Source organism: Pelodiscus sinensis, chromosome 30, assembly GCF_049634645.1.
Source record: "Pelodiscus sinensis isolate JC-2024 chromosome 30, ASM4963464v1, whole genome shotgun sequence".
In the NCBI taxonomy this organism is placed as follows: Eukaryota; Metazoa; Chordata; order Testudines; family Trionychidae; genus Pelodiscus; species Pelodiscus sinensis.
The window spans coordinates 14,402,247-14,430,176 of record NC_134740.1 but is presented as its reverse complement, the minus strand read 5'-3'; the positions used below and the strand labels follow the sequence as shown (position 1 = coordinate 14,430,176).

Genomic DNA, 27,930 nt, shown 5'->3' with positions numbered 1-27,930 from the left:
AATTTAGCTATGGAGGGGGGTGGACGCTCATCGGCCCCCTGCCAGCGTCACAGAGTCCTCAGCTGCCGGCCAGGGAAGCTCCCGTAGTCTGAGGGGAGAGCCCAGACCAGGGGAGTGGACCCAGCCCAGCCCTGACTCACGGCTGCTCCCCATCCTCCTGGCCCGCTCGGCTCCTCCACCCACCGCCCTGCCGGCCCAGCGAGGGGCAGGACGGGAGTGGGGGGACAGGCGGCTGGCAGCACTGTGACGATGGCAGCTTGCAGCGCTGTGAAACCAGCCCACCGAGTCCGACGGCACAGGAAGGAGTTAAGGCAGGTCACTAGTGTAAGTACCCAGAACTAGTGTTTACATCAGCAGTAGCTTCTTCTGCAGGTGAAGAGAGAATGTTTATATCACTTTGGTTTATTCAGCTAGCTCAATCCAATGATTAGTTCATTCACCCTTGCAAAACCGAGAGTTGAGGAAGCAGAAAAACTTGTTTTCCTCTTCTCTCAGTAAAAAACTGGTTATGAGAGCATTCTAACATCTTGAAGAACATGACGACTAGATTTGATCTGTAAAATTCACTATGGATATTTCCTTTGTTTCATAAATTAATTTTAGATGCAAAATGTGTTTTGGATACTTTTTTGTTATGTGTCCTTCACATTTAAGGTAGTTTTATTTCATATAAAAATTAAATGCTGGCTTTGTTTATTTTAAATAGAATTTCTATCCAGATAGAAGTAGATGCAAATTATACATTTTAAAAAAGTAGCCACCACTTAGCAAATAAGAAATGGGGTAAAACCTGTCTCAGGTGTTCCTATTACATGCCATTTTGTAATAGAATAAAAATGTAAAAATTAAGCATCTGATTACATGTAAATTACACAATTATTTGGGCATTTATATAGTTGGTAGCTGTACTGAGTGTATTCTCCTGGTTAGTAAATAGAAACACCAAATTTGGCATGAAGGTTATATTTAGTTGTAAATCAACATGTTTTAAAGGTTGCTAAGCAATAAGACCCAACCATCTTTTAGGAAAATATTTTAAAAGTATAATTTATACAATTAATTGCTCATTTAAACCTAGGTTTTCTACTTGCCTTTTTAAATCATGATTAAAATGAGAGATTTAAGTTAAAGCTATTTAAATCAATCCACCCTGCTTCAGAGGCTGTTTGGTCCGTCCCTGAAGGAGAAAGCACAGGACTGCGCTCATGGAATACGTCCTAGGCTAGTGGGGTTTTGTTGTCTGTCCTATTCTGGACAGCTGAGCTGGGGAATTGAAACAAAAGGTCTTTTAATCCCTTTGAACTGTTTCATTGTAAAGTGAGGCTGATTCTTGTCCATGGACACCAAGAGTTGGACAGCTTAGGTGTGTCTAGACTGGCAAGATTTTGCGCAAAAGTGGCCGCTTTTGTGCAAAAACTTGACCGCTGTCTACACTGGCTGCTTGAATTTGTGCAAGACCCCTGACGTTCTAATGTCAGAATTCAGGGCTTCTTGTGCAAATACTCTGACACTCCCGCTCAGGGATAAGCCCTCTTGCGCAAGAATACTTGCGCAAGAGGGCCAGTGTAGACAGGTACCTTAATTTTTTGCGCAAGAAAGCCCAATGGCTAAAATGGCCATCAGAGCTTTGTTGTGGAAAAGTGCGTCTATACTAGGCACGGATGCTTCTGTGCAAAAGCACTTTTTGTGCAAAAGCATCCGTGCCAATCTAGATGAACTTTTGGGGAAATGCTTTTAATGGAAAAACTTTTCCGTTACAAGTATTTCTGCAAAATCATGCCAGTCTAGATGCAGCCCTTCTGTTTTGGGGTTGGAGTCTGAGTGATAATAAGGCTTCTAATAATAAAATCCTATTGCAGAGTGAGGAGTGGGCCCAGGTCTCCAGCACTAGGTGATGTGAACAGCTTACTTGCTTACTGCCCTCCTATTGTCCTCACGAGGGGCGTCCCTGGAGCTCTCCTAGGAGATGAAAATGCCCCCGTGTTTGGGCTCCCCCTGAAGCATGCACCCCACTCCCCAGGAATCCGCACAAGCCTAATTAGTGCGTGGACCCTCCCCGGACAAAAAAAGGTGTGTGGGGGGGGGGGGAAAGGCAGCGAAAAAATTTTTTTCTTGGGGTGGCAAAAAACCTAGAACCAACCCTGGTTCTATCTCTGCTCAGGAAAACAACACCACACACAGCCAGGAAACTGCCACCCAGGCACAGAGGTTAGCAACCCCTGAGTAGCAGGATGTCCCCCAAAGAAGGGCCGACCAGGAACTTCTCCCCACACATGACCCATTGGTAAGCGACCACGTCTGGCTCTGCCGTACGATGGGCTCAGGGTCAGTGTCCAAGGACAGACCAACATCTCCATGAGCCCTGGCTGGCCGCCTCTTCCCTCCCCACCCTCTGCTGCGCCCGCTATCCCACACAGCCTCTTCCCTCCCCACCCTCTGCTGCACCCGCTATCCCACACAGCCTCTTCCCTCCCCACCCTCTGCTGCGCCCGCTATCCCACACAGCCTCTTCCCTCCCCACCCTCTGCTGCGCCCGCTATCCCACACAGCCTCTTCCCTCCCCACCCTCTGCTGCGCCCGCTATCCCACACAGCCTCTTCCCTCCCCACCCTCTGCTGCGCCCGCTATCCCACACAGCCTCTTCCCCCCCTCTCAGGCTACGTCCGCACTTCAGGCTTCTTTCCAAAGAAGCTTTTCCAGAAGAGATCTTCCAAACACACGTCTTCCGGAAGAGCGTCCCCTCTGCTAACGCGCGGGATGGACCCACAGCTCCTGCCGCTGTAACTAGAGGGGAGGGGCCCTTCACACCAGTGACCCAATTTCGATGGCGGCCCCACTGGCCGGGCGCAGGAGGGAACCGGCAGTTCAGGCCCTGCCACGTCGTAGGCAGGGCTCCCCTCCAGGGACATGGGTGGGGGCCTCCCTGCCAGCTCTGAGCAGGTGGAACAGACGGTATCTGGTGTCAGCTGGCCGGGGCCACGGGACCCACCCTGGGCTGGTGTCATGAGATACAGCCGCCCTGCAGGGGCCGCGCAGCCGGAAGGGACCATGGGCACTTGCCCCCAGTGGCTGTGTGCCCTGAGAGCCCCTGAGTGCCCTCGGCCAGTGGCTGGGTGTGACGGCGCGTTGGGGGTCCCCCGTCTCCTGCACCCCGAAATGGCACAAACAGACTGCACCAGCCGGTGGAATAGAGGAAGTTTATTGCCTCTCCAGGATACAGCACAGCACAGATGTAGTCTGGTCACAGAGCTGGGCTAGGATGCCTCAGGCCCCCTTGAGTTGGGGGGAGACTGGGCCCCTAAACTCCAGCTCCTCTCCCTAGGCTGTCTCATCCATCCTCACAGACAGCCAGCCACCAACTAACCAACTTCCAGCCCTGCTCCCCAGCCAGGGCAGCATCCACCTTCCTTTGTTCCTCTCCATGGGGGGTGTCTGGCCCCTGGCTCAACAAGTTTGGCACTACCTCTGCCTAGCGAGGTTTTCCCTGCTGGGTCTTGCTCCAGACAGCAGGGGTCACCACAGCCCAGCAAGTACCCCCACTACGTCACACTGCCCTGCCCCCCTCATCTCCAGCCCCAGAGAGAGACCAACCCCTCGCTGGGGTGCACAAGAGAGGAGGGAAAATTCAGCAGCAAGGACGGGAGTGTGGGGACACATGCCGCAGACACCTGGGCTCTGCCACGGGATGGCCCCCGCCCACAGATGGGCCCCTCAGCCCCGGCCCCGCAGAACAACTGGAGACTCAGTTCCCCCTGAGCCACGTCACCAGCACCCCAGGAGAGAACCACCCAAGTCTCTCTGCCCCATCCCCACTCCCCCTCCCCACCAGCACCCCTGGAGGAGAATCCCCCAGCTCCTCCTGTCCATTCTCCCACCCTCACCAGCACCCCTGGTGTCAGGCCCAGTTTGGGGGCTTGGCCTGGCCTGTCAGTGGCTTGTCTGGCCCTGCCCCTCCTCTCTCGGACTGGAGAGGACGAATAACGACATGGCCCAGAAAAAGTAAAGATGTTTTTCCTATTTTTTTTTATTTGTCAGATGTAACAGTTTTCACACTCACCCCAGTGTCGAGATTGGGCCCCAGCCGGGCCTGAGGACCTATGGGGCCCCCCCACAGGCTGTAAAATGGGACCATGCCCCCTGCCCGCCCCACAGGCAGAGCCCTCGGCCGGTGGGAGAGCACCCCCCCCACACACACACACACACTAGGCTGGCAGTGGGGTGGGAGGGTGATAATTCAGAAAGGGGAAGGGGGACAGGAGTAAGGCAGACAGCTCCCAGCACAGACTGGAAAGAACGGCTCCTCCGGCTGCACTGGGGAGATGATGGAAAGGGCCCCTAATCTCCCCTCCCCAGCACCAGGCAGGCTGTGGGGAGAAAGAAACCCCAGGGGCTGCTTTAAAGCTGCCCCCTTCCCGTCTCTGCTTCGGGGAAAGCAGCAGCAGCAGCAGCAAAGGTGAAGGTCAGGTCTGCCGAGGAGGAGAAAGGGGGTCAAAATAGACCCCCAAGAAAGTGGGAAGGGGGCTCCCCCACCCCACCCCACCCCACCCCAAGACAGGGCAGCAGAGATCCCCTGCACCCAGCACCCTCAGCAAATAACTAAGGTGAAGGGGGAAACTGCCTGCAAAAAGGCAGATGGAAAAAGGGGCCCGGCCCAGAACGTGGGGTAGCCAGGGCCCAGTTGCCACAACAGCAGCAGTCCCCTCCACAGACACCCCTTCCAAAAAGGGAGCAGGAGGAAGGGCAGCACCCCGAGAGCAGGGTACTGCAGATGCGCAGGAGCTGGGTGTGTGGCTTTGTGTTCCCGGCGTAGGCTGTTAAAGACTGGCCCAGCCAGCCACACCTGCAGCCCATCTGGCATCAGCCTGAAGGGAGGACTCATTGGAACACCTGCAGCCACTTAAGGTGGATGTGTGCGCTATAAAAACCCTCCCCAGGCGAGGCAAAGGGGGAAGGAGAAAAGGGATGGAGCAGAGGAGAGTGCAAGGTGATGGGAGCAGCCCAGAGCAAGAGAACATGCCCTAGTGAGCTGGTGGTTTTTTGGGGGTTGCAGACTAACCAACTGAGTTATGAACTAATCCCACTTCTGCCACCAGTTGCGGCAAAGTGGGGGCTAAGCCTTGTGCATCCCACTGGGTTCTTCTCGGCTGCAAAGCCAAGAGCACCCTGCTACCAGAGCTTCTTTCATCATTGGCCAGTCCAGGGTCCTTCTTTTCTCTAGTCCCTGCTAGACCTTCCAGCCAGAGGGGAGGTTTAGGGGGAACCTGGTCCCACCCACTTGCTCCAGGTTTTGGCCTAGGGCCCTATAGGAGGGGGCACCCCAATCAGGTGGTGTAGCTTGGCCCTGGACCCCTGAGCAGCAGCCCTTACCTGGGCCACTCCCTCAGCTCTTCCTGCGGTACCTTGTTCCTGATATTGCAGAGCAAACCTTCACACCAGCTCACTCAGGTATGTTCTCTTGCTCTGGGCTGCTCCCTTCTCCTTGGCTGTGTCTACACTGGCCAGTTTTTCCGGAAAATCAGCCGCTTTTCTGGAAAAACTTGCCAGCTGTCTACACTGGCCGCTTCAATTTCTGCAGAAGCACTGACTTCCTACTGTCTGAAATCAGAGCTTCTTGTGGAAATACTGTGCTGCTAGTTGCTTTTGCGCAAAACTTTTGCCCAAAAGGGGCCAGTGGAGACAGTTCAAATTTGTTTTGTGCAAAAAATCCCCGATGGCAAAAATGGCGATCGGGGCTTTTTTGCGCAAAAGCGCATCAGCTGTGTCTACACTGGCATGAATTTCCGGAAATGCTTAAAACGGAATACTATTCCGTTTTCAGTTTTTCCGGAAAAGGAGCGTCTACATTGGCAGGCTGCTTTTCTGGAAAAGCCCTTTTTCCGGAAAAGCGTCTGTGGCCAATGTAGACGCACTTTTCCGGAAAAGAGCCCCGATCGCCATTTTCGCCATCGGGGCTTTTTTCTGGAAAAGACTACTGGGCTGTCTACACTGGCCCTTTTCCGGAACAGTGTTCTGGAATAAGGACTTATGCCCGAGTGGGAGCAGAATAGTTTTTCCGGAATAGCGGCTGATTTTTGTACAGTAGAGGATCGTTGCTTTTCCGGAAATTCAAGGGCCAGTGTAGACAGCTCGCAGCTTATTCCGGAGAAGCGGCTGATTTTCCGGAATAAGTGGCCCAGTGTAGACGCAGCCATCTAGATTGGCCATGGACGCTGCCTCTTCCCTCCTTGTTTTAAGGACAGATTTAAAGCAGACCCCAGCGGGAGACTTTTTGCCAGTCCAGTGGGAACTGAAATCTTGCCAGTCTAGGTGGTGGCTAAAGAGTTGAAATTGCTGAGGGTCTGTCTAGACTACGAAGTTAATTCGAACTAACAGCTGTTAACTAACCCCCCATGGAGCCAATCAGGCAGCCCCTGGGATAAGTGGGCACAAGAAGCTCCCGGGGGGCACTCATGCCAGTGGGACAGAGACGGGGCAGGCCCCAGGCTGCCCGGGAGCTAAGCGGGGTGCAGGGACCCTCCCCCGGCCCTCGGCCCCGCCCGGCTCTACACGGTGCCCAGGATGCCCACGGGCTCCCCGCCGCGGCAGGCCACGCGGATCCTGCGGATCTGGAAGCTGCCCAAAAAGGGTAAGGCCCGCTGCATGGAGCCCCCCAGCCAGCCACCGGGGGACCCCCAAAGCCCATACAAGCCACCTAAGCCCCTGCGGCAGGTGGTGGTGGGGATGCGGTTCCTGCTGACACACGTCCTGGCCCGGGGCTGGGACCCGTCCCCGCAGCGGCAGAGGCTGGCGAGCTGGCTGGGGTCGGCGTGGACGAAGGTGAAGCTGCATCTCGGGGGGCCGGGCAGGGAGCGCCCCTGCCCCATGAGGTAGTCGCAGTACTGCTGGCCGGGGGGGGGGCTGCTCCTGGGGAAATCCACGTGCCTGGCCACGAAGTCCTGGGCGCTGCGGGGTGCAAAGTACCAGGCCAGGCTGGGCGGCAGCAGGGCCAGGAGCAGCAGGAGCGCGGGGCGGGGTCCCCCCGGGGCCATGTCGTGCGCCTGGATCCACCTGCCATGGGGAGAGGGGGGATGGATGGAGACAGCGTGAGATGGATTTGCCCCCTTCCTGCCCCCTCCTAGAGCAGGTGGGGAATCTCCGGCCCATGATCTGTCCCTCAAGACTTAGAGCTGCCCCAACATTGAGGAACCCGGACGAGCGCTTCATACCCCTCAAGCCCCCCGTGGACTCCCAGGCTGTGCGGGGAGGGTCTTTCTCCTTCTCTGGGCCAGAAATTGAGTTCTAGTTTACTCCACACGGCACCGAACCCGCTGGAGATCCAGCCGATGCGGGGCCAGGGCTGCACAAACCCCTCCTCTCCGGAGAGCACTTACAAGCCCTTCTGCCCAGCCCTGTCCGCTCTAACCACTAGCACACGCTGCCTCTGTCCCGGTGGGCAGGATCTCCTGGCACTCACCAGCTCCTTGTGTCTGGGCTCACGCCGGATCTGACCTGCACCTCGTCCTGACCCTAGTGTCGGTCCCGGAGTGAGTTACACAGAGCGAAACTGAGTGTGGGGGAAGAGGAGTGGGAGGGGAAACTGAGGAATCTCTCGGCTCAGCAGGACGGCCTGGGCTCTGCCCATTGCGACAGCGGCCCGACCGGCCGGGCAGAGGTGGGAACCGGCAGCGCAGGCCCTGCCACGCAGGTGGGCTGCACCGAAACGTCGCGGGTGCAGCTCTCCATTGGTGCCACGGTTGGGGGCCTCCCTGCCAGCTCTGAGCAGGTGACATGGACGGTTCCCGGAGCCAGGTGGCCAGGGGCCGTGGGACCCACCCTGGGCTGGAACCACGAGCTACAGCCCCTGCAGGGGCCGCGCAGAGAGGGGCTGACACAGGCACTTGCCCCAGGTGGCCGTGTGCTCTGAGAGCCCCCGGGTGCCCTTGGCCGGTGGCCTGGCTGCCCCACGTGTCCCCATTCCCAGCCCAGTGGGGCCCTGCTCCAGCCCCATCTCCTGCCCCAGAGAGACTCCGACCCCTCACTGGGGCCCAGAGGGGAGGGGAAACTCAGCAGCAGGGCGGGGGGTGGACGCCCATCGGCCCCCTGCCAGCGTCACAGGCAGGGCCCTCGGCTTCCATCCAGGGTAGCTCCCGCAGCCTGTGGGGAGAGCCCAGGCCAGGGCAGTGGACCCAGCCCAGCCCTGACTCACGGCCGCTCCCGTCCTCCTGGCCCGCTCGGCTCCTCCACCCACCGCCCCGGGCCACTCATCCCCTGCCCTCTAGATCACAGGCTCCCATCATCCTCTGGGACCCCCGATCAGTGCAAGCTCCAGAGTGGTGAGACCTCCCCCCCGCCACCCACATCTCTCTAGGCTCGACCCCCTGACCGTGCCTTATGGAGCCAGTTCTGTGCCCTGCCGGCCCGACCATTTCTCATCCGTTCATTGTAACTTGGGAATGTAACACTGTTGGGTGTGTTTGGCCCCCCATCCATATACCCAGACATGAAGAGCTGTCCTGGTGACGCTGGTGGCTTCTCTCCCCTGTTCTTTCTCTCTCCCTCTCCCTGCCTCAGGGGATGTTCTGGCTTCCCCACTCGCTCTCCCCAGCGCTCCTTGTGCCCCAGCTGAAGATCCCTGCAGTGCCCAAACATCCCAGGGGGTTTGCTCACTCCGCAGAAGGACTGTGGGGTGAACGTGGGGATCGGAAGGTGCTGAGCCTGGGGGCATGTGAGGATGGTGGCTTGCAGTGCTGTGAAACCAGCCCACCGAGTCCAAACGCACAGGAGGGGTGTCAACGTCAGGAGTGCTGACCAGCACCCGGTGACTAACAGGTTAACTCCTGTCCCTAGCCCAGGTGTCGGGCGGTCAGCCAATAGCACTGCAGGGAGGAATTTCAGGCTGGGAAAGGGGCTTTCTCTCTCGCTCTCTTGTCTGAGATCAGAGCAGTCCCTCCCAGGGAGGTGAGAGGTGCGTAGAGGGAAGTTTAACTAGTCTGTTGTTTTCCTTGCTGGGGGATTTGGAAATCATGTCTGAGCTGGATAGCTGGTTTTTCTCTTTTGTAACTGAGCAGGGAGGAATTTCAAACTGGGAAAAAGAGGGTTTTCTCTCTCCCTCGTTTGAGATCAGAGCGGTTTCTCCCAGGGTCGGAGGGATGTGGAGATGTGTCTCTCTCCAGGAATGGATTGTCTTTCCGGATATCAGAGCTGGCACTGGGGCTGATGGCCAGCGTGGGTTCCTCGGTGATTATGATGGAGGCCCATTTATTCTGGGATCTGGACGAATATTTCGGTCATCTGAGGAAGTGGGTTTTGCCCATGAAAGCTCATGACACCATCGACATGATTTGTTAGTCCCTAAGGTGCTACTAGGCTACTTGTTGTCTCTTTCCACAGATGGTGAGCACCATCCACCCCATTCTGCACTGGGCCATCCACCTGGGAGACCTGGACCGTATCCGGATTTGTGGCCCTGGGGTTCCCAGACTGCTGTGGCACCCTCACTGCGACCCACATCCTGATCCGTGCACCACATGGAACATTCCGGTTTATCAACTGGCAGGGCTACTTTTCCATGGGGCTGCAGGCCCCAGCCAACCACCATGGGCAGTTGACAGACATTTTTGTCGGGTGGTTGGGCTGGGCACACGAGGCCCATGTCATAGAGGAGCCTTTGGCCATTATCTTTGAAAAGTCGTGGAGATTGGGAGAGATGATGGGAAAAAGGCAAATGTAGCGCCCGTCTTTAAAAAAGGGAAGAAGGACGATCCAGGGAACTATAGGCCGGTCAGTCTTACCTCAGTGCCTGGAAAAATCATGGAAGGGATCCTCAAGGAATCCATTTTGAGGCACTTGGAAGAGGGAAAAGTGATCAGGAATAGTCAGCATGGATTCCCCAAGGGCAAGTCGTGCCTGACCAACCTGATTAGCTTCTATGATGGGGTAACTGGCTCTGTGGACATGGGAAAGTCAGTGGATGTGATAGACCTTGACTTTAGCAAGGCTTTTGATACGGTCTCCCACAAGATTCTTGCCAGCAAGTTAAGGGAATGTGGATTGGATAAATGGACATTACGATGGATAGAAAGCTGGCTAGAAAGTCAGGCCCAACGGGTAGTGATCAACCGCTCCATGTCAGGATGGTGGTCGGTGTCTAGGGGGGTGCCCCAAGGTTTCATTCTTGGACCAGTTTTGTTCAACATCAACAGTGGACAAGAAGCTGGAGATGAGTCAACACTGTGCCCTTGTAGCCAAGAAGGCTAATGGCATATTAGGCTGCATTAAGAGGAACATTGCCAGCAGATCTAGAAATATAATAATCTTGTAATTGCTTTTGAATTACTTATTGCTTTATAATTGATAGTATTTAAGGTTAAATAGTGTAGTAATTGTTTTTAAGGATTGTAAAAATTGAACAACTATATTAATAGCTTAATGCTGCCAGTAAGTAAGTTAAGTCTCCTTGCAGTATCTTGGGGTATGTCTACACTACAGCACTAATTAGTTAATTTGAACTAAGCTAATTCGAATTAGCACATCTAGACTTAAAAACGAATTCGAAATAGCATTTCGCTAGTTCGAACTAGCATGTCCACACTGATTGGACGCTGGGTCACATTTAAGGGCAGCTGAAACTGGTTCCGGCAGGGCATCAGGTCAGTAGTTGCTTTCTGTGGCTGCTGTCTGAGGCTGTCTGGGGCTCATGCTTAAAGGGACCTGGACAGCCGGTTCTCAGCTTTTCCAGTTGCTTGCCTACCTCGCCGAGGGACAGCAAAGCGTTTTCCTCCCTGCCTGCCTGTGTCGGTGCTTCCCATTGGGGCCGCCGCCGCAGTGGGCACCATGGAGCCAGAGCTCACCCTGGGCGTGCTGTTCCAGTTTTTGGACTTGCTGCTGCAAGCCTGCCAGCAATGGGTGGAAGCTGCCTTGCACCACCTAGTGCACATCAGCCCCTTGCCTCTCCCCCAGCCTCCCTGGGGGTCATGGAGGAGCCGCGTCTGGCGTCTGGACACCAGCAGCGACTGGTGGGAGCACATCGCCCTGGAGCACTGGGAAGACCGACAGTGGACCCAGAACTTCACGATGAGGAGGGACACCTTCCTGGAGCTCTGCGAGTGGCTCACCCCTGCTCTGCGGTGACGGGACACTCGCATGAGGCCCGCCATCCCCCTCCAGAAGCGTGTGGCCATCGCCCTCTGGAAGCTCTCAATGCTGGACAGCAACTGATCCGTCGGGGACTAGTTCAGCGTGGGGAGATCCATCGTCGGAGCGGTGCTCATGCAGGTATGGCACTCGCCGGCCACTGGGCCGGGGGGGAGGAGGGCTGCAAGGAGGGGATGGGCCGCCCCAGGGAAAACATGGGGGGAGGAGGCGAAAGTGCCCCGCACGGGAGGGTTCGGTCAGTCCCAGCCACACTACACGCCGCCCGCGGGCATTGCTTCTGGGAGTGGAACACGGGGCAGTGCCAGGGAACGAACATTCCCAGCCACCCGGGCGCCCCAGTGATTCACAGTTTGCTGTGTCCCTCTGCAGGTGGTCAAGTCCATCAACCCGGTGCTGCTCCGCCTCGCCGACCCAGACTCCATCATCTAGGGGCTATGGCCGCTGACACGCAGCCTGGGGCCCGCCCCCCTGGGGCGCACGGTGCAAGCGCAGCCCAGTCTGGCCCGGCTGTTGCTGTGCATGCCGGGCCGTGTAGGACGCCACAGCCGTGGGGGGAAGGGCACTGCTGGCCGGCGCCGTGGGGATGCGGGCGGATCGGCGCTGCGGGAGCCGGATGCCCGGCGCCTGATGGCAGCTGTAAGAGACGCTGTGTGCCCCTTACAGCTGCCATCAGGTGCCCCCCATCGGCTGGCACCTTGGCAGCTGCCCGCCTCACCCATGCCTCCGTCCGGCCCTGCTCATACCACCCCAAAGCCTCCCCTTACACAGGGGAGAGGTTATAACCCATCCCCCTCTCCAAACAGGTTCTCCGCATCCCAAAGGGCCAGCCACTGGCGGAGAGTGGGGCTGTTAAGGAAAACCCACCGGACACGCCCGTCGGCAAGCGCCCGGGGCCGGCTCTGAGCCGAGATGGGCCAGGCTCCCGGCTGAACCGTCGCCCCTCCCCAGGGCCGTTCTCAGCAGCGCCTCCCCGGCGCCTCCTGGGCTCCACGTCGAGGTCGCGCATCCACTCTGGGGACCCAGCCGCGGGCTGTTTCGGAGGCTTCCCAGCCGTGTGGACGCGCTGTTTGGAAACCGGCTAGCTGGGCTCATTGCTTCCGAGAAAGCTTGCTCCGAAACCAGCCTGCAGCATGGACGGCGCCTCAGGGAGGGATCTGGAAGTCGCCACCCGCCTGCTAAGTACATTTGGACCTGGAGCACACAGAGACGCAGCCGGGCCGCGGTGCATCGGCACGTCTAACACTGGCACGTGCGGGCTGGCGAGGGACTTGAACCCTGGTTGGCCTGGGGGTGGGGGAGCCTGCCAAGCCTCTGCCAGGGCATGGGTGCCTAGTGGGACGGGGAGAAAGGGCTCCCCCACTCCTGCTCTTCCCCATTTTGGCCCCGCCCTTTCCGGGGTGGCTCAGGGCTCCTTCAAAAAATTTTGAAGTGTCTCCCTGGCAAAAATGATTGCCCACCCCTGAGCCAGTCCCTGCCCCCCAGCGCCCCTCCAGCTCTCCCCACTCCCTGCAGCTCTGGGGCACTGGGGAGACAGCACCTGGCCCCCACGCTCTCTGCTGGGCCAAGGGAACTAGGAGGCAGGCCTGCCCCTGCCCTGGCTGGGTCGCTGCCCTCAGGGCACACAGACCTGGGCAGGGACCCACACAGGGAAGGGCTGGGGGGGGGGGGGGGTCGTGGCTCATGGGTACCCAGGGCGCCCAGTGAGGAGCCAGCCCTGTAAGGGGGCACCAGGACTGTGCACCAAGAGCCCCATTCCAGCTTCCCCCGAACACCCGCCCAGCATCTCTGGGGCCTTTGTGGAAGGAGCTGCCCCTCCTCTCCCCTCCCTGCCCCCCAGCCTGGCCAGGCTCTATAGAGCACCGCCCCGGGGCAGGACTCTCACTTCTGCTTCCGCCGGCTCCTGACGGGCTCTCCCGGCCGTGACTCCGAGCCCGTTTCTCGCACGGCCCCGGCCTGGCTGCAGGGCAGCGTCGTTCATCTCGCCGGGACCCGGAGCCGCCGCTCGGACGTTCCCTGGCCCTCAGGAAGCCAGTAAACAGGTAACAGGGGGGTTCAGTGACACGGGGGGCCATGGTACGTCCACCGTATTGCAGGGAGTGAGGGAAACTGAGTCTGCAAAGGCGGCACTGGAGGGACGGGGGGTGGGAGCAGCAGGACTCTACCCGGCCCGTGTCTGTCCCCGAGAGGCCGGCGCAGAGGGCAGGGCCGACTCACCGTGGCTCTTCCGGGGGCTGGTGGATCGTGGCAAAGTGCCCCGTACCGGGGAACGGAGCCAGGGCTGGGCTGAGATGGCCACAGGGTGACTCAGCATCCCCAGCTAGGCAGAGCAGGGCCGACCCCCGACTGGCAGCCCCTGGGGGGGACACAGACTCCTTGGAGCCCCACGCCTGGGCTGTTCCAGCTGGGGGCCGCTGGCTTGGCTTGCCAGGGCCCAAGGGAGTTAGGGGATCTCCTGTGGGATTTGGGCACCGATCTCTGGAAGGTCCCTTCAAATCCCAGCTACAGACCCCTGAACCTCTGGGGCCAGGCTGGGAGATTGACGGGTGGGGAGGGGTGAAAGCGCTAGGCCAAGTGGGGAGGGGTCTCCACCGATGAGCTTGGGGGGGGGGCCCATCATCTACCCCAGAGGGAAATTTCAGAGCAGTCCTGGGCTGGGTCCGGCCCTTTGGGGCCCTTTTCCACGGAGCCCTGCGGAGCCGGGGGCTCCCCTTCCCCCCCATGGTGGGCTCCCCCCACCACAGCCATCCCTGGAGTCACGCACTGCGCAGCTGGCCAGGCTGTCAGACGCTGGGCCCCCAGGCTCCATCTCCAGACGTGCATCTCGTGGGGTGCTGAGGGCTCAGGGTGCTGGGGCGCGGAAGTTGCTGAAACCTCCCAGGGCCCGGGACTGGAGGAGATGAGGGTGCAGGGCTCATGGGAGGGGACACGCCCCCTCTGCCCCACTTGTCCATGCACCTCCTTCCTCCCCACGGCAGGGAGACCTGGCCCATGGCTCACCCGATGCTGCTACTGGCCTGGCTGGCCGTGGGGCTGGCTCTGGCCCAGGGGCAGACGTACCCGGCTTTCGTGCAGAAGCACGTCGATTACCCCCGCACCCCGGTCGCTCCCTACTGCGACGTGATGATGCAGCGCCGGGGCATGACCACACCGGTCTGCAAGCACTTCAACGTCTTCATCCACGCCAGCGAGGACACCGTCACCGACGTCTGCGGCCGTGGGGGGACCCCGGTGCCAGGGCGGAACTGGCAAGACAGCGTCCGCGCCTTCGAGCTCTCCCTCTGCCAGCTGCGGGGGCCCACGCAGACCCCGCCCTGCCGGTATCAGGCCAGCAACGCCACCCGGCACGTCCGCCTGGCCTGTGAGAACCGGCGCCCCGTGCACTTTGTCGGAATGCTGTAGCCACTTCCGTCCGCGGCACGGCCACCCCACCTCCCCGCTCTGCACGGCACCCCCAGGTGCTCTGGTACAGTGCAACTGCCCCTTCCCCCCAGTGGTACAGCACCCCCATCCCCACCCCACCCCACCCACTGCTACCCTAGTGCCCATTGTGCAGCACGAGCAGCTATTCCCAGCGCTATTCGGGTCTTTCGCTGATGTAATTTTTTTTGGACAATAAATGAGAAATGTTCCTGCTTTATTTCAATGGTTGGGTTTTTCAAAAATGCAGGAAAGGGAAGGCTGCCATGAGAGTTTGGGGGTAAAGAGGGTGAAGGGGACAGAGATGGAGAGCTCAGAGTGGAGGGGACGGAGGTGGGGGGCTCAGGGCAGGGGTACAGAGGTGGGGGCTCAGGTTGGAGGGGGCAGAGGTGGGGGGCTCAGGGAAGGGGTACGGAGGTGGGGGCTCAGGTTGGAGGGGGCAGATGTGGGGGGCTCAGGGCAGGGGTTCGGAGGTGGGGGGCTCAGGGCAGGGGTATGGAGGTGGGGGCTCAGGTTGGAGGGGGCAGAGGTGGGGGGCTCAGGGAAGGGGTATGGAGGTGGGGGCTCAGGTTGGAGGGGGCAGAGGTGGGGGGCTCAGGGCAGGGGTACGGAGGTGGGGGCTCAGGTTGGAGGGGCAGAGGTGGGGGGCTCAGGGCAGGGGTACGGAGGTGGGGGCTCAGGTTGGAGGGGGCAGAGGTGGGGGGCTCAGGGCAGGGGTTCGGAGGTGGGGGCTCAGGTTGGAGGGGGCAGAGGTGGGGGGCTCAGGGCAGGGGTACGGAGGTGGGGGCTCAGGTTGGAGGGGGCAGAGGTGGGGGGCTCAGGGCAGGGGTACGGAGGTGGGGGGCTCAGGGCAGGGGTACAGAGGTGGGGGCTCAGGTTGGAGGGGGCAGAGGTGGGGGGCTCAGGGCAGGGGTACAGAGGTGGGGGGTTCAGGGTGGAGGGGACAGAGCGGGGCTCAGGGCTGGGGGATAAAAGTGGGAGGCTCAGGGTGGACAGAGGTGGGGGTGCAGAAGTCAAGGCAGGTGGGCCATACAGTGCCCCCCACAACAGGCTGCAGGAGGTCAGGGGCTCACAGGAGCTGCCAGGGTGACCAGGGTGCCTTTGCTCCAGCAGCAGCTACTCCCCGGAGGGCAGTTCCTCCTGGGAGAGGGGAACCCAGGGTGGGGGTTGGGGCTCTCTGCCCTCCAGCTGCCCCTCCCAGGCTGTTGCTGCTCCAGGGGGTGTTGCTTAGGGCAGTGACCCCTCCCTCCTGCAGCCTGATTTGGGGGAGCAGGCTTCATGGGCCACCCCCCCAGCCTTCAGGACCCTGCCCCGGCTGTTGGGGAATCAGCCCTCCTCCAGCGGCCCCCTCAACTGCCCCCTGCAGCCATTGTACTAACCCATGAGCTGGCAGGCAAGAGGGGGCTTTCTCGGTGCTCCAGCTTCCCCCCATGGACACTCCCAGTATCGCCTCCCTCCTCTCTCTGCCCCCCCTTTCCATGTGCTGGAAACCAGCCCCATTCCCGGCACTTCCTGTTTTCCAGGCACCACCGAACCCTGGCCCTGGCAAGGGGAAAGTGCCCCCCAAAACTGGTGCTCCTAGCTCTTACCTTTTAGGAGGAGATCTTGAACAAGTGCACTCAGAGGGTCTGTCTACACTAGCCCCCTAGTTCGAACTAGGGTGGCTAATGGAGGCATTCGAAGTTGCAAATGAAGCCCGGGATTTAAATATCTCAGGCTTCATTTGCATCTTGCCGGGCGCCGCCATTTTTAAATCCCCCTTAGTGCGGACTCCGTGCCCGCGGCTACACGTGGCACGAGGTGTACCGGTAGTTCGAATTAGGCTTTCTAATGCGAACTACCGTTACTCCTCATGGTACCCAGTTTAGAGGGGCTACCACAATTAAAAAAACCTCAATAATAGTGGGGGATTTCAACTGTCCCCATCACCTCAGGATGGGAGGCTGAGATAAAATTCCTGGATACCTTAAATGGCTTCTTGGAGCAGCTGGTTCTGGAACCCACAAGGGGAGAGGCAATTCTTGAGTTAGTCCTGAGTAGAGCGCAGGATCTGGGCCGAGAGGTAAATATAATGGGATCGCTTGGAAATAGTGACCATAATGTAATAAAATGTAACATCCCTGTGGTGGAAAAAACTGAGGCATTTAATTTCAGAAAGGGGAAATACACACAAATGAGGAGGTTAGTTAAACAGAAATTAAAAGGCACAGTGACTAGAGCCAAATCCCTGCAAGCTGCATGGAAACGTTTCAAAGACACCTTAATAGAGGTTCGATTTAAACGTACACCCCCAAATTAAAAAAACACAGTAAGAGAACCAAAACAGTGCCACCGTGGCTTCATAATCAGGTAAAAGAAACAGGGAGAGATAAAAAGGCATCTTTTAAAAAGCAGAAGTCAACTCCTAGGGTACGTCTAGACGACAGGGTTTTGTCGACAGAAGTTTTGTCGACAGATATTGTCGACAAAGCGCGTCTAGACGACATTCAGTTCTGTCGCCAAAGCAAGCCGCTTTGTCGACATAACAGTGTGGACGCAAAGGACAGTGTAGAAGCAATAACGCCTTCTAGCGACAGAACTCGGTCAACAAAAGCCGTTATTCCTCGGAGAATGAGGTTTACATACGTCGACAAAACTGCTGAGTTTTGTCGAAGTTATGTCGACATAACTCAAAGGCAGTGTAGACGCAGGTAGAGTTTTGTCGACAAAACCCTGTAGTCTAGACACACCCCTAGTGGGGAAAATAAAAAGGAGCATAAATGTTGTCAAATTAAGTATAAAAATCATATATATAGTAGCTCAATGTCTGTCTCTCTGAAATGCTGGCTGTTCCCCCTGGGCGGCGCTGTTGCCTGAGTCACGTCTTTCGCCTCCTGCTGTGGCGCTCGGCTGACTTCTGTGCCGTTTGGGCTCCGCAGTCTTCCGAGTGAGAGGCAGGAGGGGGAGAAAAGAAAGAGAGAGATGGAGAAAAAGGCAGGAGACAGAGGAGAGCTGAGAGAGAGGCGGGGAGGCAGTAAGAGGTGGAGAGAGAGACATGGAGGAGAGACCCGAAAATCCCGTCTTATGACAAGCTATTGGCTAGTATAATAAGAAAAGCCAAGAAGGAGTTTGAGGAACAACTAGCCAAGAACTCAAAAAGTAAGAGTGAAATGTGTTAAGTGCATCAGAAGCAGGAAGCCGGCTAAACAGCCAGTGCGGATCTTGGATGATCAAGATGCTAAAGGAGAACTCAGAGACTAGAAGGGCGTTGCAGAGAAACTCAATGAATCTTTGCTTCAGTCTTCACAGCTGAGGATATTGGGGAGATTCCCAAACCTGAGCCATTCTTCGTAGGGGACAAATCTGAGGAATTGTCCCAGACTGAGGTGTCGTTAGAGGAGGTTTTAGAACAAATTACTCAACTGACCAGTAACACGTCCCCAGGACCGGACGGCGTTCACCCAAGAGTCTGAAAGAATCAAATGGAAGATGCAGAACTATTCGCTGTGGTTTGTAACCTGTGCTTTAAATCGGCTTCCCTGCCCAATGACTGGGCGATAGCTAACCTGACGCCAATATTTAAAAGGGGCTCTAGAGGTGATCCTGGCAATTACAGACCGGTAAGTCGTATGTCAATACCGGGCCAATTAGTTGAAACTCTAGCACAGAACAGACTTGTCAGACACATGGATGGACAGAATTTGTGGGGGAAAAGTCAACGTGGTTTCTGTAAAAGGAAATCATGCCTCACTAGTAGGATTCCTGTCCCAATGGGGCCCTGATTTCGGTCGGGACCTGGGCAGTGCCCGGCCCGACGGGGCCCTGATCTCGGCTGGGGTCTGGGCGGCATACTAGGAGCTCAACAAACACAGTGCCAGGGACAAGCCGGGCAGCAGAGACCCTAGAGAGTAAGAGCCCCCAGCAGAGAAAGCAACGTGGGCAGAGCCTGGAGGCCAGAGGCCCCGGTGATGGGTGTCCCTGGCACGTTAGAGACATGGGTCGTGGCTGGCGGGTCGAGGGAGGGGCGGGTGCTTGGGTGGGGACGGAGGGTGCCAGTAAAGGGGCGGAACTGAGGGGCACTGGCAGATCCTGGGCGGATATTTGAGAGCAAATATTTACCAACCCTATGATCCGGGTTTATGGCCTGGGCATTCCCCCATTCCAGCTGTGTTTGTGGAGCGGCTGGTTGGGCAGCTCCCAGCCCCAGGCTGCATATAACAGGCCCCGGAGCCGGGCACGGCTCAGACGCATTCACCTCCGAGCCGGAGCCGGCTCCCAGCCCAGGACAAGGTGAGGAGCAGGCCCAGCTGGGGGCAAAGTCCAACACGCTTCCCAGGTGGGTCAGAGCAGGCGGGGGTCGGGAGCCAGGACTGCTGGGCGGGGCCGGCTGAGAACCCATCAGCCAATGGCCCTGGCCCCTGGCACGAGCCGTGAATCCGTGCGTGGGCGGAACCCGAGAGCCCCAAGGAGTCAGGCCCAGGACGGTCCAGGGGGAAACACCAGCCCCTTAGCCCCCGACAGGAAGGGCTGGAACGTGGGTTCTCCTCTTGCAGCTGTTCTGCTTGGACTCGGCAGTGAGTCACGGGGGCGGGGGGTCCTGGGAACCAGCCCCCTCAGCGGCCGTTGGCGCTGTCGGGAGCGGGGGCTGCCCGTGGGGTCATGCTGCCTCCTAGAAGCCGGAGGGACACGTGGCTGCTTCCTGGGAGCCGCGAGGGGCTGGGTAGGGCGGGCTCCAGCCCCACCATCCGGACTTTTAGTGGCCACCAGGGACAGGAACCAGAGACTTGGCCCCCCGAAGGTCCGTCCGGCCCAGTGTCCTGTCTGCCGGCCGCGGCCAGCGCCAGGTGCCCCAGAGGGAGGGAACAGAGCCGGGACCCATCCAGCGACCCCTCCCCGGTCGCTCATTCCCAGCCCCTAAGAAAGGCCAGGGACACCAGCCCTGCCCATCCTGGCTAACAGCCACTGTCGGACCTGTCCTCCAGGAACTTATCTAGTCCCTTTCTGAACCCTGTGGAAGTCCTGGTCTTCACCACATCCTCCGGCGAGGAGTTCCACAGGCTGACTGTGCGCGGAGTGAAGAAAAGTCCCTTTGTGTGTTGTATTCCCATTCATTTCCATTGGTGGCCCCTAGTTCTTCTGTTGCAAAATATTGTGATCTCTGGCTGCCCTGAACCAACCATCCGCGCTGAGCTGCGTGCGAGTGCCACCCCCCATTGCTCACCGTTCTCCCCACTGCAGACGGACCTGCCGCTGGCCCCACCATGGCCCCACAGGGATCCCGCCTGGCTCTCCTGTCCCTGCTCTGCCTGGCGGCAGCCTGCCTCCCCCGCTCCACGGCGAACACCCCGTATGACAAATTCCTCAAGCAGCACGTGGACTTCCCCAAGTCGTGGGCGGAGAACGAGCAGCGCTACTGCACCACCATGATGGGGAGGCGCAGCATCCGCTGCCAGCCCAGGAACACCTTCCTCCACGCCAGCGAGGCCCAGCTCAGAGCTGTGTGCCGCTCAGGGGCCAGCCAGGGGCCAGACGTCCGCGACAGCCAGGGCACCTTCCGGCTCACCGTCTGCACCCGCCGGCCCAAGGGCCCCTGCCTCTACCAGGGCAGCTCCACCACGGCCCGCATCCGCCTGGCCTGCCGCGACGGGTCGCCCGTCCAGTACCTGCGGCGCCTCTAGCGCAGCCCTGCCCGGGAGAAAGGGTGGCCACTCGGCCCAGGAACAACACTGCTGGGGTGTTTCTAATGCCGCTGCCGGCTGTGCGCTCCACCTGCCCCGTCCCATCCCACCGCTGACACCAATGCCCGGTGTTCAGTATGTCACCCCCATCTTCTGCCAGAGCATTTCCTCTGCATGGCTCAAGCGGCCGAGCCTGTCCCTGCCTTGATGAAATAAAACCTTTGCAAGCCCTTAGTGAAGGACGTCCTCTCCGTGAGCGCTTGAGAAGCGTTGCAAACGCCCTAGCGCCCAGTACGCAGTGCAGCTGAGAATACTTGCAGGGTGAGCGCTGTCCCCTTTGGGATCCATCACGCAGAGCCTGGCTGTCGTAAGCCAGGAGCTGAGCCCGGTTTTCACTGGGAGTTGGGTGGGGCTTTTCAAGGGTCCCTCCCCCCGGTCCCTTTCCTGGGTCGGGTGCGGGTGACTCTGACCTCACAGACGCTGTTGTCGCCCACTGGGTTGTTTTATGCGACCGGAAAGGGAAACCGGTCTCCTGCAAAGCCGCATGTCACATCCCAGCCAGGCCGGGGGGAGGGCGCGTGTACCGGGCACCAGGAATTTCCCCTCCTTGGGTCCAATCCCGGTTCTGCTCTGGGACCTCGGGCCCGTCGTGTCCCCTTCCTGCACCACGTCGTCAGGGCTGGTCCCTGCGACCTACGCAGGGCGGAATCTCGCCCTCTCCCGTTAAAAGTTTCTCTGTGCTTGCGAGGGGGGAAGCATGGCCTCTCGGAGGCGCCCGGGGGGAGAATTTCCCAGGCTACAGGGTGGGGGCTCGAGCCGGTTCTGCATGAGATGGAGGAAAAGGGACCCCTAGATATTGAACCCGGCCTCAGCTGCTGCCGGCGCTCCCTGGCAGAAGGGTTACACGTGTAAGTCCAGCACCAGCCCTCGTCACTACAGACGCACAAGTGACACTTGTGTTGGAGCAGCACAAACAGAGGCAGCCAATCGCCAGCTTTCCATAGACGCCTCGCCTGGCCCACTGCGCACTAGGGGTCATACACACACACCCGTGCGCACTCACCAGTGTGCACACACCAGTGGTTGTGGTGATTCGTAGGCTCATCTCACAATGCAGCAGCATCACACAGCCCTCGCCTGGCCCACTGTGCATGCACACACACCCGTGCGCACACACCCGTGCGCACACACCCGTGGTTGTGGAGATTTGGAGGCTCGTCTCACAACCCAGTAGCACCACACAGCCCTCGCCTGGCTTGTGCACGTCTACACCAAACCCGCCGTGGCCGCCATGGGAGGAACAGGCCTGCAGCAGACCACCCCGGGGTGCAGGCCCCCGCCTCCCCAGCGCGCTTCCCGAACAGGGTGGAATCACCAGTAGAGCCGCCCGCCCGGCTCGCTCCTTCGCTCACGGCTGGAGTGCGGAAAATGAAACGCTGATGTCCCGGCTGCACTTGAATCGTGGCCCCGGGGTGGGGCTGGGGGGGTTCAAGGTGCAGGCTGCCCCGGGAGAGGGGAGCAGCCCAGCCCCGTCACTGCAGCTGCTTGGGGCCAGGTGAGAAGCGCCTCTCCGTGGGCACTGCAGCGCCGGCGGCCACAGCCGGGGAGGGGGTCCTGGTTCATCAGCCCCCTGCACAGAGAGGGGTGCACAGACCGGGTGTGACGGAGCGGGGAGGGTGGGCACCGTTGGCTGTCGTGCTGTGTGCGATTCCCGCCGTCCTGTGCTGCTCCACAGTGACTGTGTGTGTGTGTGTGTGTCTGCTGTGTGTGTGTCTGCTGTGTGTGTGTGTGTCTGCTGTGTGTGTGTGTTTCTGTGTCTGCTGTCTGTGTGTGTTTCTGTGTCTGCTGTCTGTGTGTGTGTGTGTCTGCTGTGTGTGTGTGTGTGTCTGCTCTGTGTGTGTTTCTGTGTCTGCTGTGTGTGTGTGTCTGCTCTGTGTGTGTTTCTGTGTCTGCTATGTGTGTGTGTGTGTGTCTGCTGTCTGTGTGTTTCTCTGTCTGCTGTGTGTGTGTTTCTGTGTCTGCTCTGTGTGTGTATGTGTGCTGTTTGTATGCACACACGGTGCCCAGCAGGGGACGGGGTCCCTGAGGGGAAGCACGTAGGGGATGGCCCAGGCCGGCAGACAGGCAGACCAGCAGGCAGACCAGTAGGCCGGTAGGCAGACAGACAGGCAGACAGCCCGGCAGGCCAGCAGGCAGACAGACAGCCCGGCAGGCCAGTAGGCAGACAGACAGACAGACAGACAGCCCGGCAGGCCAGTAGGCAGACAGACAGGCAGACAGCCCGGCAGGCAGACAGACAGCCAGCCCGGCAGGCCAGTAGGCAGACAGACAGGCAGACAGCCCAGCAGGCAGACAGGCAGACAGCCCGGCAGGCAGACAGCCCGGCAGCCCGGCAGGCAGACAGACAGACAGCCCGGCAGGCAGACAGACAGGCAGACAGCCCGGCAGGCAGACAGACAGACAGCCCGGCAGGCAGACAGCCCGGCAGGCAGACAGACAGACAGACAGCCCGGCAGGCCGGCAGGCAGACAGACAGACAGACAGCCCGGCAGACAGACAGGCAGACAGCCTGACAGACAGACAGCCCGGCAGGCCGGCAGGCAGACAGACAGGCAGACAGCCCGGCAGGCAGACAGCCCGGCAGGCCGGCAGGCAGACAGACAGACAGACAGACAGACAGCCCGGCAGGCAGACAGACAGGCAGACAGCCTGGCAGGCCGGCAGGCAGGCAGACAGACAGACAGACAGCCCGGCAGACAGACAGGCAGACAGCCTGGCAGACAGACAGACAGACAGCCCGGCAGGCCGGCAGGCAGACAGACAGGCAGACAGCCCGGCAGGCCGGCAGGCAGACAGACAGGCAGACAGGCAGACAGCCCGGCAGGCAGACAGACAGGCAGACAGTCCGGCAGGCAGACAGACAGGCAGACAGCCCGGCAGGCAGACAGGCAGACAGACAGGCAGACAGGCAGACAGCCCGGCAGGCAGGCAGACAGTCCGGCAGGCAGACAGACAGGCAGACAGCCCGGCAGGCAGACAGGCAGACAGACAGACAGCCCGGCAGGCCGGCAGTCACTCTAAGATGTACAGTAGAATAAAGGCTGCATCCTGGTTTCTGGAGAGGAGGCTCTCGGCTTCGGAGAATGCAGGTCCCCCACAGACCATGAATACCCCCCCCCATGGTTCCTGAGCAGACAGCAGGCCGGGGAGGTCCCTGGGTGTCCCGGCACGTTGAGGGTCGCGCCTCGGCTCCGGCCGCGGTGGCAGGGGCTGGCACGCAGGGGGCGGGTTGCAAACATCCCCAAAGCTGCCGGAGCCCCCGCCATGCCTCCAAGGAGCCGGCCCTGCTGCGAGAAAAGAGGTGCAAGAGAGCCCCCCCACACACACACCCTGGCCGGCGTGTGACAAGCAGCGGGGCTGGTCCCTGGGCCGGAACGGAGCCGCGGGGGCGCTGGGCGGGGCGTCCCGTCCGCGGGCCGGCGGTGCCGGGGTACATGGGAGGGCGATGGCCGGTGTGTGACAAGCAGCGGGGCTGGTCCCTGGGCCGGAACGGAGCCGCGGGGGCGCTGGGCGGGGCGTCCCGTCTGCGAGCCGGCGGTGCCGGGGTACATGGGAGGGCGATGGCCGGCGTGTGACAAGCAGCGGGGCTGGTCCCTGGGCCGGAACGGAGCCGCGGGGGCGCTGGGCGGGGCGTCCCGTCTGCGAGCCGGCGGTGCCGGGGTACATGGGAGGGCGATGGCCGGCGTGTGACAAGCAGCGGGGCTGGTCCCCGGGCCGGAACGGAGGCGCTGGGGCGCTGGGCGGGGCGTCCCGTCCGCGAGCCGGCGGTGCCGGGGTACATGGGAGGGCGATGGCCGGCGTGTGACAAGCAGCGGGGCTGGTCCCCGGGCCGGAACGGAGCCGCTGGGGCGCTGGGCGGGGCGTCCCGTCCGCGGGCCGGCGGTGCCGGGGTACATGGGAGGGCGATGGCCGGCGTGTGACAAGCAGCGGGGCTGGTCCCCGGGCCGGAACGGGGGCGCGGGGGCGCTGGGCGGGGCGTCCCGTCCGCGGGCCGGCGGTGCCGGGGTGCATGGGAGGGCGATGGCCGGAAGCGGCGAAGGTGCCGCAGTGCCCGCTCTCAGGGCTTTACGGCGTCTGATAAGGGCTCTTCTGAGGCTGGCGAGAGCCGGCGGGTCCCCCTTTGAGCCCCGCGCCCCGGCTTTGATCTCGGGGCCGTCCCCTCCCGCCGCCGGCCGCCTGCCCCGGGCCGTGCTGTGCACCTGCCGGCCGCGAGGGAGGCCGGTCCCGCCCCCGCCCAGCCCGAGCAGATAAGGGAAGAGGCGGCTGGTGCCTAACTCAGTTTACAACCCACTTGGGCGGATAAAGGCGGCTTTCCGGCCAGCGATAAGCCGCTCTCCCGGCGGAGGCGCCAAGCCCTCGCTCCCGCACCCCGGTGCCCTGAGTCCGCGGGGGCCTCACCAGTCACTCCCGGGGACCCTGCAGCCAGGTGGGGCAGGAGCAGCCGCTGTTCTCCCTGGCGTGCGGGCTCAGGGCACGGGGCGGGGGATGCTGGACGAGGAAGCGGCGACGTTCCCGTAAGAACTTGGGCGGGGGGGGCGGGGGGGAGGGAGCAGGACAGAGCAGAATCCGCCATGAATTTCCCCCATTCAGCTGAGCAATTACCCAGCATGCCCAGCGACACGCTCCCCAAACACCCCGGGTACAAAGAACTGGGAGAGTCTCTCCTTCCGTTGGGGTCTGGGCTCCCCCGGCTCCACGGGCCCCGATCTCAGCCAGGTCTGGGCTCCCCCGGCTCCACAGGCCCCGATCTCGGCCGGGTCTGGGCTCCCCCGGCCCCACGGGCCCCGATCTCAGCCGGGTCTGGGCTCCCCCGACCCCACGGGCCCCGATCTCAGCCGGGTCTGGGCTCACCCGACCCCACGGGCCCCGATCTCAGCCGGGGTCTGGGCTCCCCCGGCCCCACGGGCCCCGATCTCATCCGGGTCTGGGCTCACCCGGCCCCACGGGCCCCGATCTCGGCCGGGTCTGGGCTCACCCGGCCCCACGGGCCCTGATCTCAGCCGGGTCTGGGCTCCCCCGGCCCCACGGGCCCCGATCTCAGCCAGGGTCTGGGCTCACCCGGCCCCACGGGCCCTGATCTCAGCCAGGGTCTGGGCCCACCCGGCCCCACGGGCCCTGATCTCAGCCGGGTCTGGGCTCACCCAGCCCCACAGGCCCCGATCTCAGCCGGGTCTGGGCTCCCCCGGCCCCACGGGCCCTGATCTCAGCCAGGGTCTGGGCCCACCCGGCCCCACGGGCCCCGATCTCAGCCGGGTCTGGGCTCCCCCGGCCCCACGGGCCCCGATCTCAGCCGGGTCTGGGCTCCCCTGGCGCCACGGGCCCCGATCTCAGCCGGGGTCTGGGCTCACCCGGCCCCACGGGCCCCGATCTCGAACCCCCATCACCCGCCTCGCGCCGTATCCGAGTGGTACCCAGAGCAGCCTGCTAGCGTTTGCAGGAGTGACGTCCCCAGCCGGGCTCCCGTCCCGGTACCAGCTGTTTGCCCTGCTTTCTGGACCCACCCGCGTCACGCTCTCGAGGGCGCAGTCTGGCCAAGGGCTGTGGGTGCAAACAGACAGATCAAAGGAAGTTACTAAGTCAAATCAAACAACCCACCCGCCCAGCGCCAGGCTCTGCCAATCGGCTCCGGGCCGTTTCCTGCCCGCACCGTCCTTCCCGTCGTCCCTTCTCACCGCTGGGCAGCCTCCTCCGTGGGGCCGGGTCCTGCCCCCTCCTCAGGCTCAGATGTTCCCAGCAGGCCTCTGGGGGGCCGGCCAGAGCGGGGGTCGTGTCCGACCACCAGCTCCCCCCGGGTGGATCCCTGCCTGTGGCTAGATTGTGCCCACGGCGGGAATCAGCTCAGCTTCAACCCTCCGCCCGCCACGGAAAAGTCCCACGTCCAAACGGGGTTCCAGCCCCCGGGGGCCCGGCGGGACCAGCTGCAACAAGACTCAGGAGCACAATCCCAGGAGAGATGGGGGGCTGCAGCATCACACACACGCTCCCGGCAGCAGAGACACCCCCCGACAGCGCCCAGCGGAGAAAGAGACCGAGGCCCAGGGACCGAGCATGGAGGCCAGAGGCCAGGGGGATGGGCGTCACCCGAGTGTCAGAGTCGTGGGTTCTAGCTGATGGGTTGAATGGGGGATGGAGAGAGGACATGGAAGAATAAGGGGATGTGGGTCAGGACAGAGGCCGGGGTGACGCTCTGTTGGGGGCAGGGCTGTGGGGTGGGGTGAGGGGCAGTGGCAGAGGTGGGGGGGCGAGGGGCACCGGCAGATCAAGGACCCATATCAGGTATCTCCCAGCAAATATTGACCGAGCCGGTGCCAGCTCTTTATGGCCACAGATCAGCGCCCCTGCTCCCCAGCTGTGCCCACGGCTCCATATAAGGGGCCCCGGAGCCAGAGGGCTCAGTGACTCCATCTCAGCCGGGACCCGGAGCCAACTCGCCAACAGCACCGCAGCCCAGCCCAGGGCAGGTAGGAGCCCGCTGGCGTCGGGTGCCGAGGGGCTGCGGGATCCGGCAGGAGGGCGCCTGGCAGAGTCGGCTGGGAAATCAGATGGGGGCAGTTAAAGGAGCCGGGAACCCTGGCTCCAGCCTTGCACGGGCTGTAGGGGCTAGTGGTTAGCGCAGGGAACAGCCGGAACCAGCACAGGGGCTCTCGCTGTGCATGGGCTGTAGGGGCTAGTGGTTAGAGCAGGGCACAGCCGGAACCAGCATGGGGGCTCTCGCTGTGCATGGGCTGTAGGGGCTAGTGGTTACAGCAGGGCACAGCCGGGACCAGCACGGGGGCTCTCGCCGTGCATGGGCTGTAGGGGCTAGTGGTTACAGCAGGGCACAGCCGGGACCAGCACGGGGGCTCTCGCTGTGCATGGGCTGTAGGGGCTAGTGGTTACAGCAGGGCACAGCCGGAACCAGCACAGGGGCTCTCGCTGTGCATGGGCTGTAGGGGCAAGTGGTTAGGGCAGGGCATTGGAGGAATCCGCATGGGGCTCTGGCGATGCACAGGCTGTAGGGGCTAGTGGTTACAGCAGGGCACAGCCGGGACCAGCTCGGGGGCTCTCGCCGTGCACGGGCACTAGGGGCTAGTGGTTAGAGCACAGGGCATGGCCGGAACCAGCTTGGGGGCTCTGGCCATGCACGGGCAGTAGGGGCTAGTGGTTACAGCAGGGCACGGCCGGGACCGGCACGGGGGCTCTCGCTGTGCACGGGCTGTAGGGGCTAGTGGTTAGAGCTGCTCCAAGTCCCCATGGATTAACCTTACCTGGGCGTACAGGCTAAGCGGTGAACCATTCACATCCCTCGCCCGGAACCAGAACTCCGTTATCCAGCCGGCTCCGCTCCCGGATGCTGATTTTGGGCGACCCTGGGGCCGGGGCAGGGGCGGGCCAGGATGCCCTGGGGGAAAAGTGGGGGCGGGGCTAGTGGTTGGAGCTGGGGGGGCTGCTTCTCTCCCAGCTGTGGGGTGGTGAATTGGGGGGGAGGCGGCCCTGGGGCAATGGGGATTTGACGGGGGGACCCAGCACCCCCACGGTTTGGGGGAACCTGGCGGAGTGTTGGCCGCGTGTCTCTGCTGCCCCCTTGTGGGCCCAGAGAGCTCAGCCCCATCTCTCTGCCCAGGGTGGGAACAGATCTGGGGGGGCTGAAGGGGGAGGGGGCAGGCAGACCCTGTCTCCATCC

The 27,930-nt window shown here is 61.2% G+C and overlaps 2 protein-coding genes across 2 annotated transcripts; both read left to right on the top strand.

The window, feature by feature from the left end:
- Positions 1–14,121: 14,121 nt before the first annotated feature.
- On the top strand, positions 14,122–14,532 carry LOC142821318 (ribonuclease-like). The gene has a single exon (XM_075912197.1). It carries the CDS (start codon positions 14,122–14,124, stop codon positions 14,530–14,532), a length of 411 nt encoding a protein of 136 aa, XP_075768312.1.
- A 4,966-nt stretch (positions 14,533–19,498) lies between these two features.
- On the top strand, positions 19,499–20,858 carry LOC106732910 (ribonuclease-like). Its single transcript, XM_075912258.1, has one exon. It carries the CDS (start codon positions 19,791–19,793, stop codon positions 20,205–20,207), a length of 417 nt encoding a protein of 138 aa, XP_075768373.1. The 5' UTR covers positions 19,499–19,790; the 3' UTR covers positions 20,208–20,858.
- Positions 20,859–27,930: the final 7,072 nt, after the last annotated feature.